General features: G+C 44.5%; 1 protein-coding gene across 1 annotated transcript; it reads left to right on the forward strand.

Annotated features, from left to right (window-relative positions):
• The first annotated feature begins 987 nt into the window (after positions 1-987).
• LOC123442642 (DNA replication licensing factor MCM2) lies at positions 988-7,163 on the forward strand. Its single transcript, XM_045118751.1, has 18 exons — positions 988-1,122; positions 1,213-1,445; positions 2,293-2,480; positions 2,944-3,137; positions 3,291-3,480; positions 3,580-3,799; positions 3,875-4,082; positions 4,185-4,319; positions 4,404-4,595; positions 4,679-4,851; positions 4,924-5,112; positions 5,200-5,316; positions 5,399-5,483; positions 5,562-5,714; positions 5,796-5,921; positions 6,030-6,212; positions 6,446-6,607; positions 6,704-7,163. Exons 1-18 carry the CDS (start codon positions 1,120-1,122, stop codon positions 6,818-6,820), a joined length of 2,868 nt encoding a protein of 955 aa, XP_044974686.1. The 5' UTR covers positions 988-1,119; the 3' UTR covers positions 6,821-7,163.
• The last annotated feature ends 7,391 nt before the right edge of the window (positions 7,164-14,554 follow it).

Consider the following 14,554-nt stretch of genomic DNA (forward strand, 5'->3'; position numbering starts at 1 on the left):
CTCTTTCGAAAGGGGAAAACACGTTTTTTGATTTTTGTGAGTCTCGATTTTTTTTTTCCGCGAAAGGCACATTTTTGCCTTTGCGAGAGGCAGGCCCTGAAAATGGAAAAAACGCATTTTCTGCTCTTTTTTTTCGAGAGAGGCACGATTTTGTTTTCGCGAGAGGCACGGTTTTTGCTTTCGCGAGAGGCACGACCCATGCCTCTCGGAAAGGGAAAAAATCGTGTTTTTTCTATCGCGTGAGGCACGTTTTTTGTCCGTTTTTTCATGGAAAAATAAGTTCGTAAAAATCTATCAAAATGGGATCTAGTTTTGAAGATCTCGACGCAAGAAAGCTAATGGTGAAAACGGTTCAAGATTTGAACACACGGTTTAAAAGATAAAACGTTTTGAAAATACAAATCTACGAAAAAAGAAAAAACTCACCGGTTGCGACAAGTGACACGTATGTAATGCGCCACTTATCACAACCTGTGAAGGTGGGAGTAATCGTTGGAAGGTGTATTCGGTAACTAGTGATTTCGTGTAAACGTGGGCATATCTGGACTGGGTCGGGGTTTTTAGAAAGCTCGAACTGAAAATCCCAAACCCAAACCCGGCCCGGTTTGGCCAAAAATTTGAATATTGAAGCCTAAGCCCGCTCGAATGGACTAAAAAGACGAATTTCGGGCCGGGTCAGGCCGTGCCTCCTTGTAAAATGGCTATTTTCTTAAACCCGAGCCCGGTCCAAACTACTGACCGGGCCTAGTTTTCAAGCCCGAATCCAGCCCGAACATAAAGGCCGACCTGGTTTTTCGGGCAGGGCTTTCGCGTGGGTTTGTGCAAAGGCTTCTCTCAACTCAGTCTCAGCCCACGATGTATGAAGGCCGTGCAGTGCCCGTAATGTACAATCGGCACAAGGCTTTCGGCCCATTTGTAGCATCACAACAACCCCACGCTGACCCCCATTCCCGCCATCACTCCCCACCTTCCCGCCGAAACCCTCCCTCCCTCTCCCCCATTATATTCCCTTCCCGCCGAAACACCGTCTCTCCCCACCATTCCCCCCTTCCCGCCGAAACCCTAGCCTCATCTCGCCACCGCACGCCTCCTCCACAGGACCCTTCTCGGAGCCTGCGGATGGTAAGCGACCATCTCCCCCCTCCCGCCGCCGCCGCGCGCAGCCGTCGGCTCCGGATCTGACGTTTCCGTCGGTTGATTTGCTTTTCCCAGGACGACTCGGAGAACAACGCGCCGTCGACCCCGGGCTCGCCGGGTTTCAGCACCGACCGGCTGCCGCCCAACACCACCACCAGCCGCGGCGCCACCGACCCGTCCTCCTACTCGGACGACGATGGCGAGGCGGAGGTCGACCCCAATGTGCTCCCCGAGGACGACGGCGCCACCGTTATCCGCGACGAGGAGGAAGACGACGGGGAAGACCTCTTCAACGACGACTACCTCAAGTAAGCGGGACACTCCCAACTAGAGATTTTCCGGATCTGCTGTTACTTGGGACAACGTTTAGATAGATGTTTCTAGCACTTGACAAGTTTAGCCCGTTGGATCTGCTAATAAATTGGTTATTCAGCAACTTTGGGGGTTCGAGATTCTAGGAATTCCGGCCTAGATTTACTTCATAAATAGGCAGATTTGTGCCACTCGGATACAAGGGAATACACAACACTTCGCCGGATTGTGCCTTCTGTGTTACTATGAATGTTTTGTTAGTCGTGGACTTTCTAATGTAGAAATGTCTGCCAACTTGCTTTCCTGAACTGAATATAAATATTAAAACCTGTTGTTTGTGCTCGGTATTTTGTTGGGTATATTTCAGTGTCCTATGTGAACTAGTACCTGACATGTCCTGTTCCTTTTGATGAATTAGTTGTCATTAAAGGATTAGTTGATCAGTTTTCTGCTGTCCAGATGAATAGTACTGTTCAGTCACCTACATAAATTAACTGTTCCTTTCTGTTGTCCTGCAGTTTTGCTAATGTGTTTTTTACTTTCTGGATTGATTAGTATTTTGGAAACTGTGACTGTTCAGCAATTCATTTTGCTATTTGGTTTCAAGATAGTTCAGTCAACTATAGGATTGCATTGTAGTGTACTTCCTCCGTCCCAAAGTAAGTGACTCAATTTTGTACTAAAGTTAGTACAAAACTGAGTCATTTTTGAGTCACTTAATTTGGGATGGAGGGAGTATGAAATAAGCCATATCTTGAACAAACACAAAACTGTTCGAAACTGTGAAGTTCTGCTAGTCCTTGGTGTTGGTTGACGAATATTTTCTTTTTTCACCTTTTGCAGTGATTACCGGAGAATGGATGAGCAGGATCACTATGAGTCCGTTGGGTTAGATGACTCTATAGAGGATGAGAGGAACCTGGATGAGATCATGGCTGATCGAAGGGCTGCAGAAGCGGAACTTCATGCAAGGGATGTGAGGACTGGTGCAACGTCTGATCGAAAATTGCCTCGTATGCTTCATGATCAGGGTAATGGCATTACATACAGTTCTTATTTTCTATGGAGTATTAGGACAAATGTTATCTCTTTGCCTTTGTACTTATATTCTATTGATTTGAGTTGCTGCTTGGGTATTTTGGTTATGTTTATTTTTCATATTGTTAGCCTTAGCCGTGATGAAATGTTCTTTTTTTAGTATGCTTGAAATGAGCTTATTTTTCCCTTGTGGTTTCAAGTTTGATTTAAATGCCACATGGCCAGGAACTTTGAAGATTGTATAGTAATTCTATTTTTTTTCTTAAAATATCAATAAGTAGAAAAGTGCATTTTTCTGACTGTCTTGATTTAGTAAATGCTGTAATGTATCTTAAAAAATTAGGATGGGTTATGTCTTGTGAGTTTTCCTTTGGGCATCCTTGATCGATAACATAAAAAGCAAACGCTTGGATTTCAGTCATTGTCAATAAAGACAACATTACTTTGTTTATGCAGATACAGATGAGGATATGAACTTCAGGCGTCCTAAAAGGCACAGGGCTAATTTTAGACAACCAACTGGAGGACCAAGAACACCCAGAAGTGATGATGATGGTGATGGTCTCACTCCTAGTTCACCTGGAAGATCTCAGCCATATTCTGGTGGTGATGTGCCTATGACTGATCAGACTGATGATGATGGATATGAGGTATTTCATTTTGGATGATGATTATTCATGCGGCCATTTAGCATTTGCAATTGATTCTGCTCCTATTTTCTTGATATTTCAGTTGAATTAGACAACTCATGTTTGAAGGGCCTATATGGTTGTCCAGTTCTTAAATGGTTATGCTTTCTGCAGGATGAATTTGATGAAGAAGATGAGATGAACATGTACCGTGTGCAAGGAACACTTAGAGAGTGGGTCACAAGAGATGAAGTTCGGCGCTTCATTGCAAAGAAATTTAAAGAATTTCTTCTTACATATGTAAACCCTAAGAATGAACAAGGGGAGTTTGAATATGTCCGACTAATTAATGAGATGGTTTTAGGTACTGTTTTTCTCTGCTTTCCCAGTTTATATGAAAGATGCTGCACTATACTGGCTATAATAATTGGCATCCTGTAACCCTTACTTGCATGTTTTGCAGCTAACAAGTGTAGTTTAGAGATAGACTACAAGCAATTTATTTATATACATCCAAACATTGCCATCTGGTTGGCCGATGCACCACAATCTGTGCTGGAAGTTATGGAGGAAGTGGGCAAAAATGTTGTTTTTGATCTCCACAAGAATTACAGAAACATCCATCAGAAAATATATGTGCGAATAACCAACCTTCCTGTCTATGATCAAATACGCAATATCAGGTAAAGACATTTTTTACCATTATCTCTTAGCTCCCAAATTAAATTATGTCCTTAATCCTACTTGTCATTGTTTAGGCAAATTCATCTGAACACAATGATTCGAATTGGGGGTGTTGTTACACGAAGGTCAGGTGTGTTCCCTCAGCTGCAGCAGGTCAAGTATGACTGCAGCAAATGTGGAACTGTCCTGGGTCCTTTCTTCCAGAACTCTTACACTGAAGTAAGGGTTGGGTCTTGCCCTGAATGCCAGTCCAAAGGTCCATTTACTGTCAACATTGAGCAAGTAAGTATCATTAAACAGTTAAGCTTAGTATTTTTTTTCTCCTTGCATGAGATTGATCTTTCTGCATTGGGTATGCATGACTAAACTATTTTCCCTTGGAAGACTATATACAGGAACTATCAGAAACTCACTCTTCAGGAAAGCCCAGGGATTGTTCCTGCTGGCAGGCTTCCCAGGTACAAGGAAGTAATACTTCTGAATGATCTGATTGACTGTGCTCGTCCAGGAGAGGAAATTGTAATGTTCTCCAGACTCCTTTTATTGGTTCTTATATATGACTGTAGAAATCATACATTGATTAACACGTCTTATCCATTTCAGGAGGTTACAGGGATATACACCAACAATTTTGACTTGTCTTTAAATACAAAGAATGGCTTCCCAGTTTTTGCCACAGTGGTGGAGGCAAACTATGTTTCAAAGAAGCAGGACCTGTTCTCTGCATACAAATTAACAGATGAGGACAAGGCAGAGATTGAGAAGTTGTCAAAGGATCCTCGTATCAGTGAAAGGGTTTGTCCCTGAAACCTTCAATCTCTTCCAGCAACCATGATATATAACCAGCCTTATTAACAACCAGAACTTTTGGCTTACAGATTGTCAAATCAATTGCGCCATCCATTTATGGTCATGAAGATATCAAGACTGCCATTGCACTAGCAATGTTTGGGGGGCAAGAAAAGAATGTGAAAGGAAAGCATCGCCTAAGAGGTGATATTAATTGTCTCCTCTTAGGTGACCCAGGCACTGCGAAATCCCAATTTCTCAAGTAAGGAGAAAATAAATAAATCTTTTCATCAGTTCCTTGTAAGATGATTATCCACTAACTGTTGTTCTGTAGGTATGTTGAGAAAACAGGACACAGGGCTGTATACACAACTGGGAAAGGAGCTTCCGCTGTTGGACTCACGGCAGCAGTTCACAAGGATCCAGTAACACGGGAGTGGACACTTGAGGGAGGTGCACTGGTTCTTGCTGATAGGGGCATATGCCTTATTGATGAATTTGATAAGATGAATGATCAAGATAGGTATGAAATACCCTTTTGATGTTGGATGATTATCATTTAATGTTTCAGTGTATTGAATATTAATGTATTTCCTACTTATTGTTCCAGGGTAAGTATTCATGAAGCCATGGAGCAACAAAGTATCAGCATATCAAAGGCAGGAATTGTCACATCCCTTCAAGCTCGATGCAGTGTTATTGCTGCAGCAAACCCAGTTGGAGGAAGGTAACCTGAATTACTTGCAATGCTAGTTATACTGTCCCTCTTATTAAGCAACATCTTGATTCTCAGCATGTTCACTTTGCAGATATGATTCTTCGAAGACATTCACTCAAAACGTTGAACTAACAGATCCAATTATTTCGCGTTTTGATGTCCTTTGTGTTGTTAAGGTTTGTAGTTCTCCATGTAATATATTTTGTCCAGTGCTTGGTTGTCTATCAATGCTGAATTTTCTTATCACAATGCAGGATATTGTTGACCCATTTACGGATGAAATGCTTGCAAGGTTTGTTGTAGATAGCCATGCCAGATCTCAGCCGAAGGGTGCTAATCTTGAAGATAGAGTTGCAGCTGATGAGGAGGACGATCCATTGACTGTTGCCCGAAATGCTGACCCAGATGTACTGATCCCTTCAATTTGTCTGTAAGAAGCTAATATTTTACTCCAATTTGCACCTCTGACAAAATTTTCCTTTTGCCAGATCCTTTCTCAAGACATGCTGAAGAAGTATATTACATATGCTAAGTTAAATGTGTTCCCCAAAATACATGATGCTGACCTGGACAAGATTAGTCATGTCTATGCTGAACTTCGCCGTGAATCATCTGTAAGCCATCACTTTTGCTAGCCTTGCTGAATAATAGGGTCAAATATTTGAAAATTTATATCCTTGAAAACCAGGAAGCAAATTGAGTTTGCAACTTTTTTTTTGCAGCATGGCCAAGGAGTCCCTATTGCAGTAAGGCACATTGAATCGATCATTCGAATGTCTGAGGCACATGCAAAGATGCATCTGAGAAGCTATGTGTCTCAGGAAGATGTCGACATGGCCATTCGGGTGCTGCTTGACTCGTTCATCTCAACCCAGAAATTTGGTGTCCAAAAAGCACTTCAGAAGGTAACTTTTGAACAGTTGAACTTGAACTGCTGTTGTGTTTCCCCACCAGTGCCTAAAGTATATATTGGTTTGAACTGAAGTGGGCTACTACCTAATGCAGTTCTGTTAGTGAATATGGCATTCATTTGCATTGCTTTGGAAGTCTTGACACTCAGTGATCTTATATTCAGAGTCAAAATCTTGCATCTCTTTTTGCCTAGTTGCAGTTTTTAATAAATTTTGGTTGTCTGCAGAATTTCCGGAAATACATGACGTACAAGAAGGATTACAATGAACTGCTTCTGCTCCTTCTGCGCACCCTGGTCAAGGAAGCGCTGCACTTTGAAGAGATTGTGTCGGGATCAACCACACGCCTGACTCATGTCGAGGTTAAAGTGGATGACCTGAAGAACAAGGTAAGAGCTGTCTATGATTCTTCCTTACCTGAGCAAATACTGCTGCATGTCCATCGGCGTCTGTCAGTGTGCTGATGTTCTTGTCTACTAATCCAGGCCCAAGAATATGAGATCTACGATCTGAGGCCCTTCTTCTCCAGCTCTCACTTCAACGACAACAGCTTTGTCCTGGATGAAGGGCGTGGGATCATCAAGCATCCAGTAGCAGCATAACAACTCAATCAACCTCAGCTACCTCTTTGTTCAAGAGCGAGGTGATGCAGCTAGAAATGTCCACTTGTAGTGTAAGTTGGCAAAATGACTGCTCGTGTCTGTTTTACGGGAATTCTGGTGTTGGTGTACTGTTTGCTATCTGAAACCCTTGTGCCTCCAGTGGCATTTAGAGATGTTTGTACCTTCTTGATGTCATAATTCAGTGTTATATGCACCTGACGCCATCTTTCTATGAGTTGGTGAATTATGTTTTTTACTTTTGGGACAATCATTATTGGTTGGCAATACTCCTATCTGTTGGTTAAACAGAATATGAATGACTTTAATTAAATTCCTTATTACACATTGTTGTCATAAATTTGTTGTTTTTGCCTTGAAGTCAACGGGAAATAATCGTTGGCCAAACTTTTATACGAATACAGTGCTACTAAATTATTTGGTGCATAGTCTAAGTTCGCTGCCGATCTCGGACCTTCATGTACGTGACCTTTTGGTACTTTGGCCGCACCTCTTCCATTCCGGTCGGTCCAGGTTTGCATCTTGTTACGTAGAGACAAAAAGACCTGTGTTTTCTAGATCTGCCGAACTTGATTCAGACTGGATCGCGGTGAGCCGTCAAAGGGTCAACGTTCTCCACTAGGCTTGTCGGAGAATCCATATCGGGGACATTTGCAGTAGGTTCGTAGTATGCATTTTCTTATGCTTGGAGTCGGTGTAGCTTCAGGTAGTTGGGACGCGTTTGTTAGCCTGTATAGAGTCCAATCACGTCCGGCCGGGATAAAAGTGAATCGTTTGGTTGCGTGGTCGAAACTTAAAACATTTTAGAATCAATTGTTTCCAGCGAGCCAGGCTGATCGGGTGCAAAAGCAAGACATGGTTCAGGGGGATTCGGTCGAAGATGATAGGAGGGGGAAATCGGCGGAGGCGGTATGACGTGAAATATACCCTCATCACCTCATTTACTCGCTCACCCTTGGCTCTAGGACAGTCTCTTCTTTGTTATTGGCATCAGCGGTGGCGACGACAAATCTGCGGCTGGGAAGGCGGCGGCGGCGACGGCGTTGGTGGCGACAACAACACTCCCACGCAGCGGCAATTGCTTCTCCCTTTTTCTTTGACCCTATCTGGCCATCCTCATCTTCGCGATGTCTCCCCCGACCTTGAAGCTAGTAAGCTACCTCCTTCCCCTCATGTCGTTTGACACGGCCATTTAGGGTTGATAGCGCCATTGCTGACCGCATCATGAAAGTAGCTTAGGTTGTGGATGAACTAGTTCAGGCAGCAGCGCTGATTGCTCTTGTTCAAGCCTGGATCCTGTTGGTCCATAAGAGAGTTGTTCGTCGGAATGAGAAACTACTCATCCGGTATGGTCCGATGTTAATCCGTGATCAGGAGAGAGTAGTCAATCTGAACTACATCTACAACTGCAACGACACAGAAACTCGGTGGATGTTTCGAATGAAAGGAGCACCTTTCGCCAGACTTGTGCTCAGACAGTCACGAGCAGGGGATGCTAGAAGATAGCATCCACACCACTGTGAAAGAGTAAGTAACCATGTTCCTTCATGTTGTTGGTCATAACCAGAGGTTAAGGATTGTACACAACACATTTAGGTTCATATTCTTCTGTGTTCCTATTGTTGTTAACCATGTCAGGATCACAAGACGACGAGATCGATTGGGAGAGCCTGACCAACTGGGAGCTCCATGATAAATTTCAGCAATTGATGGTTGACCAGGTACAAGACTTCGTGACCAACCTTGGAGAGGCCATGGAGAAGCTAGATGGTTTGGAGAAGACATTCGACACCAAGATGGACGCCAAGTTCAATGAGGTGCTTGCCCGTCTACCACCACCAGCTGCAGCTTTCGTCCCGCTCCAACAACAACAACGACGACAACAACGAGGCCCGAATTTTGTGGGACGAGTGAGACGTGTGCCTTCCGGCCAAGCACATAATTTTGGTGCTGTTGCTCCTGCTGCTACTACTGAGGTTTTTGTGGCTGACCAGAATGAGGATTATGATGGTGATGACGATGATGAAGGAGAGGTTGCTCCAAATCAGCACTAGGGACCACAACCACAAGCCCCGGGTCGTCCACATGGTTACAATCGCAATGGTAGGGCTCCACCACCCCCTCAGGCACGGGATCATGACCATCTCCCTAAACTTAAATTGAATATTCCTACATTTGATGGTCGGTATGTTCCTAATATATATCTTGCTTGGGAGTTAGAAACATCGCAACGTTTTACATGCTTACAATTTCTTGAGGATAGACGTGTCGCTGCTGCTGTTTGTTCATTCACTAGTTTTGCTTGTGTTTGGTGGTCTGAATATTGTAGAATACATCATGCTAATATTCCAACTACTTGGGCTGCTTTGAAAACCGATATGCGTACTAGTTGGGTTCCATCATATTATCAACGTGAATTACTTCAAAAATTGCAGCCTTTAAGACAAGGAACAAATTTTATAGAAGAATATTATTAGGAATTACAAACTGGCATGATTATATGTGGCATTGTTGAGGACAATGAAGCTATGCTTGCACGTTTTATGGATGGATTAAATAGAGATATTCAGACTATTCTAGTACCTATGGAGTATAACATTATCACTCGTTTACTCCATCTTGCTTGCAAAGCTGAACGTGAAGTGCAGGATCGACACGCATTGGCGAGAACTAACTTTTCTACAGGTCGCACTTCCTTATGGACAACACATACCTCATCTAATTCCACACATCCTCCTGCATCACCACAGCCTACTTCAGCCACCAACTCGAACAGAGATAACAGGAAACAGGCCCCTGCTCCACCCTCCGCCAAGAGCACACCTTCCGGGCCAGCCGAGAGCTCTTTTTCATCCATGGAATCCAGAGGGCAAACACATAAGGTTATCTATCGTCGTTGCAAGGATGGAGGTCATTATGCGAGAGAGTGCCCATCCAAGCGTGTGATGATTGTTACTCAGGATGGTGGGTATGACTCCGCTAGTGATTATGACGAGGAGACTCTGGCTTTTATTGCAAGGAAAGAACATGGTGTAGATGACACTGAACAAGAGACACAATACATGGTTGTTGACTACGCTGACAGGTATGAAAGCTTAGTTGCTCAACTTGTTTTAAGTGTGTAGGTAACACAGGCTAAGCAAAATCAGAGGACCAACTTGTTCCATACAAAGGGAGTTGTGAAGGAACGTTCTGTTCGCGTAATCATCGATGGAGGGAGTTGCAACAACTTAGCTAGCATGGAGATGGTGGAGAAGCTGTCTGTCACCACCATACCACATTCTCATCCTTATTACATCCAGTGGTTCAACAACAGTGGCAAGGTTAAGGTAACACGTACTGCTCGTGTGCATTTTAGCATTGCTACATATTCTGGTTTTGTTGATTGTGATGTGGTACCCATGAAAGCAAGCTCCGTTTTACTTGGTAGACCATGGCAATTTGATAAAAATTATGTACACCATGGTAGGATAAATCAGTATACTCTTGTTCATAAGGATCAAAATATAACTTTGCTTCCTATGTCTCCTGAACATATTATGAAAGATGACATTGCTAGAGCTAGTAAAGCAAAACATGACCTACATAAGAGTGAAAATCAGATTGTAGCAAAGGAATCTGAGCAACACAATAAGCCTAATAAACCATCATATAGTGTTGCATCTGAAATAAAACTAAAAATGTTATTGCTGATGCATTGTCTCGTCATTATACTATGCTTTCACAAATTGAATTTAAAATATTTGGTTTGGAGACCATCAAAGATCAATATGTGGGTGATGCTGATTTTAAAGATGTGTTGGAGAATTGTAAAGAAGGGAGAGCACGGAACAAGTTCACCATTAATGATAAATTTGTGTTCCGTGCTAACAAGCTATGCATTCCAGCTAGCTCCATTCGTCTTTTGTTGTTACACGAGGCGCATGGAGGAGGATTGATGAGACACTTTGGCGTAAATAAGAGGGAGGACGTACTTGCTACACATTTCTTTTGGCCAAAGATGCGACAGGATGTTGAGCGTTTTTGTGACAGCCCGATGCCGACGTTCCAGAAGATTCCCCTCTCTTTCCGTTTTCGTCGTGTGGCTTATTTTATTTGTCGCATCATCATCGCATCATGCGCATCATCTGCATTGCATCGGCATCTTCGTTGCCGCCAGTTTTCAAACTTGCATGCGTCGTTAGTTGTCGGTTCTCGTCGTTGTCCGTTCTGAGCCCGACCGCACTCGCACGCGCCCGCGGCATCGTCGAAACCCTGTTTTTAAAGTGCGTTTAAAACTTTCTCTGATCGAGGTGAAACTTGGCATGCGGTCGCGATTAGATATAGCTAGGCCGCCTGTCGAATTTCGTCGCGATTGGAGACCGTCTGGTACCCGAACGGTCGACCGTAGCAGCACCGTATTCGGGCTACCGTCGGACGTGTGTCGGTGTTTTAAAGTTCATGCCGCGTCGCCCGTTCTCCCTCTCATCTCCGGATATCCCCTCTACACAGCCACGTACCCGTTCCCGCGTTCGGAATCGTCCGAATCCGACCCCGCGATTGGATCCGGAGCGCGATTTCGGTTAACCGAGCCCCCGTTTGTCTATATATAGCCCCATGCCATTAATTAGACAGCCTCTCCCTAATCCCTCCTCGTTTTCCGCGCCACCCCTCCAAACCCTAGCCTCCCCGTCTCCCTCCTCCAGCCGCCGGGCCCGCCCGAGCCCGGGTCAAGCCCGCCGAAGCCCATCGGGGCCCGAGACAAACCCTAGCGAGCTCCCTTCCATGGCAGCCATGCCCGGGCCCCGTGCTGCTCCCGTCGTCGTCGGATCGCCATGCCCCGCCGCCGCCTCTTCCTTCCTGTGCAGCCGCCGCCGCCTCTTCCTTCCTGCGCAGCCGCCGCCGCCCCTCCCTGCGTGCGCAGCCGCCGCCGCCCCTCTCTGCATGCGCAACAGCCGCCGTCGCCCCTTTTGCCGCAGCTTCCTCCGCGACCCTGCCCGCGCCAGATCTCGCCGCTCGCCGGCCTCCTTCGCCGAATCCTGCCGCCCTCGGCCCCCCCGTCCGACTGGAGCGAGGCTCCTCGAGCTCCCTGACCTTGCCGAGCCTGCCACCGCCGCCCCCTGCAGCGCTCGGGAGGGAGCAGGGCTCGACGGGAGGAGCACGACAGCGCCTCGCCAACGCTCCTGGGCTGCGTGCCCGAGCCGGCCCAGCTCCACCAGGCCAGGCTCCCTCGGCCCACTGCGCTAGGAGGCCAGGCCGGCCTGCCTCCCTTCGCCCGAGGCCCACCCCGAGGTGAGGTCTAATCCTCGCCCTGTTATTTTTTTTTCTGTTGCGCCTCAGGTTCGGCCCGTTAGAGCTTAATAGCTTTTCTTTCGATTAGTTGCATTTCACGAAAATAGACGTTTAATAAAAACCCCGTAACTTTTTATCCGTAAGTCGGAACGACGCGTATTATATATGGTTTTGTGGTTGTTTCGCGCGTAGAATACGAATTTGAAACTTGCATATTTATTTGAGGTCGTTTAGCTTGCCGTATGCCTAGAAACACGTGCTGTCCTATTACGTTTCCGACCCGTATAATTTTTCGCGCAAGTCCGGACTACCCGTATACCGTAGATTAAATGCTCGTGTTTTAGGGATCATTTTTGCATGCATTTAGAGTGGTCATTGGTTTTTTTTGCGTGTAGGATTTGCCGATAGTTTATTTTCCCATATATAGGGTATTTTCCCGCATTAATGTGTGGCTTTATTTTGTGTTGCAAACCCCACGAATTTTATATGTTTCCGGGGTAGAAAAATCCCATGGATTTTTCTGTGCAATTAGTTTTAGTTTTTGAGTAAGTTAGTTCGCGAGATATTTTGCCGTGATACTCTTCTGTTTAATTTGTAGGATTTATTCCGTGCCTCGTTTGAATTAGTTGTCAATTAGGGAGTTCTTCTTAGATGTTTTGTTTAGCCTCTCGTATTTTTAGTTGCAATAGAAATGCATGTTTAGGTGTGTTTTGCTTGCTCTCAAGTTGCTAGAAATAGTGTTGTTTTAGACGTGCTGAAATATTTCTAAGTCTGGAATCTGTTATATTTTGTTGCTGTCTTGTCTTGCTTGCATCTTGTGATCTGCAGCTCTTTTGAGGTTGGTCCAATGGAGTAAGTTGTAGCCCTTGTGTTTATCTAGCATGCTGTGAAGTTTCACGCCATTTGGAGTCCAGTAGATATATGTTATGCTACTGTCAATATTGCTTCAGATCGGAAACTGCACTTCCAGGAGGTGTAATTTTCACTAAGTCTGAAATAGTGTGTGGGGTGCCATTTTGTGACTTCTTTCTCTAGTGATCCTTGCTGCCATGCTAGTTGTTGTTAGTTGTTTGTAGTAGTGCTTTTTGCCCTCTTCCGTGCCATGCCTTGCTTGTGCATATCGGAGTTGGTTAGCCGAAGTTGTGAGGCGTAGAATATGCTATGTAACTGTTTTTGGCAGACTGTAGTCATTTCTTGTTTTGCTCGTAGTTTTTGAACCGTAGCTCCGATTTGATCGTGTCCTACATGTAACTTGCTTAGAACCTCGTGTAGTTTCATTTTCTCTTGCTGTTTGAATGTTTTGAAGTGCTCGTGACCGTCGTTGCACACGTATTGCATTCATGCCATCATATCTTGCGGTGCTTGTAAGTTTTGACCCGTAGCTCCGTTGGAGATGATCTTTATGTCTAGATTGCTTGTCTTGACGCGTAGAATCACGTGAACCTATTTATTTTTCTGTTTAATAACTAATTAAATGCATTAGTTCAGATCTGGACAGAATTGTAAATTAACATGTGAGGTCGTCTCGGAGATGCTATATGTCATTTCCGACCTCATTTAAAATGTCTAGATAGGTAGTTTAATTTTCGCTTCACCTCTTGCATGTTTGACAACATTAATATAGCCGCGTAAATAACCGGGAGTGAACTAAACAATTCATATGTGAAGTTTCGTCAATATGCAACTCGTTGCATATTGAACTTCACTTAACGTGTAGTGTTTGATTGTGTGAATTGTCATGCCGTGCCTTGCATGTTTTCAGCTGCTCATGCATCATATGTGTTGTGCATCGTGTGATGAATTCCGTGTGTTGATTTGTGTTTCCGGTTTCCTCCGTCTCGATAGAGTTCCGCAAGCGTGTCGGATGTGAGGACCCGTTCGACTACGTTGGTTCGTCTGCTTCACGGAGGCATTCTTCTTCCAAGCAGGATCTCAGGCAAGATGATAATTTCCCCAGATACCATTACTATCATTGCCATGCTAGTATTACCGCTTCTATCGATTATGTCTCGTTGCCTACCACATGTTAAATACCAGCCTCTCAACAATGCCATGATAACCTTCAACCTGTTCAACCTAGCAAACCACTGATTGGCTATGTTACCGTTTGCTTAACCCTGTGTTAGCGTTGCTAGTTGCAGGTGCAGTTGCTTCCATGTGAAAACATGGGTTCCTTGTTATGTCACCCTATTAGATGCTATTTAATTTAATGCACCTATATACTTGGTAAAAGGTGGAAGGCTCGGCCTTTCTAGCCTGGTGTTTTGTTCCACCTTTGCCCCCTTAGTTTTCGGCTACCGGTGTTATGTTCCATAATTGAGCGCTCCTAACACGATCGGGGTTGTTATGGGGACCCCCTTGATAATTCGTTTTAGATTAAAGCTGGTCTGGCAAGGCCCAACTTTGGTTCTACATTTGCCCAACATAATAATATTGATAAATTGA

This window comes from Hordeum vulgare, chromosome 1H (assembly GCF_904849725.1).
Source record: "Hordeum vulgare subsp. vulgare chromosome 1H, MorexV3_pseudomolecules_assembly, whole genome shotgun sequence".
NCBI classification, from domain to species: domain Eukaryota; kingdom Viridiplantae; phylum Streptophyta; class Magnoliopsida; order Poales; family Poaceae; genus Hordeum; species Hordeum vulgare.

Excerpts from the sequence above, each read along its gene's own strand:
- LOC123442642 (XM_045118751.1), top strand. Across the intron at positions 1,446-2,292 it reads TTCAACGACGACTACCTCAA|TGATTACCGGAGAATGGATG; the intron begins GTAAGCGGGACA and ends CACCTTTTGCAG. Across the intron at positions 4,852-4,923 it reads GCGAAATCCCAATTTCTCAA|GTATGTTGAGAAAACAGGAC; the intron begins GTAAGGAGAAAA and ends GTTGTTCTGTAG.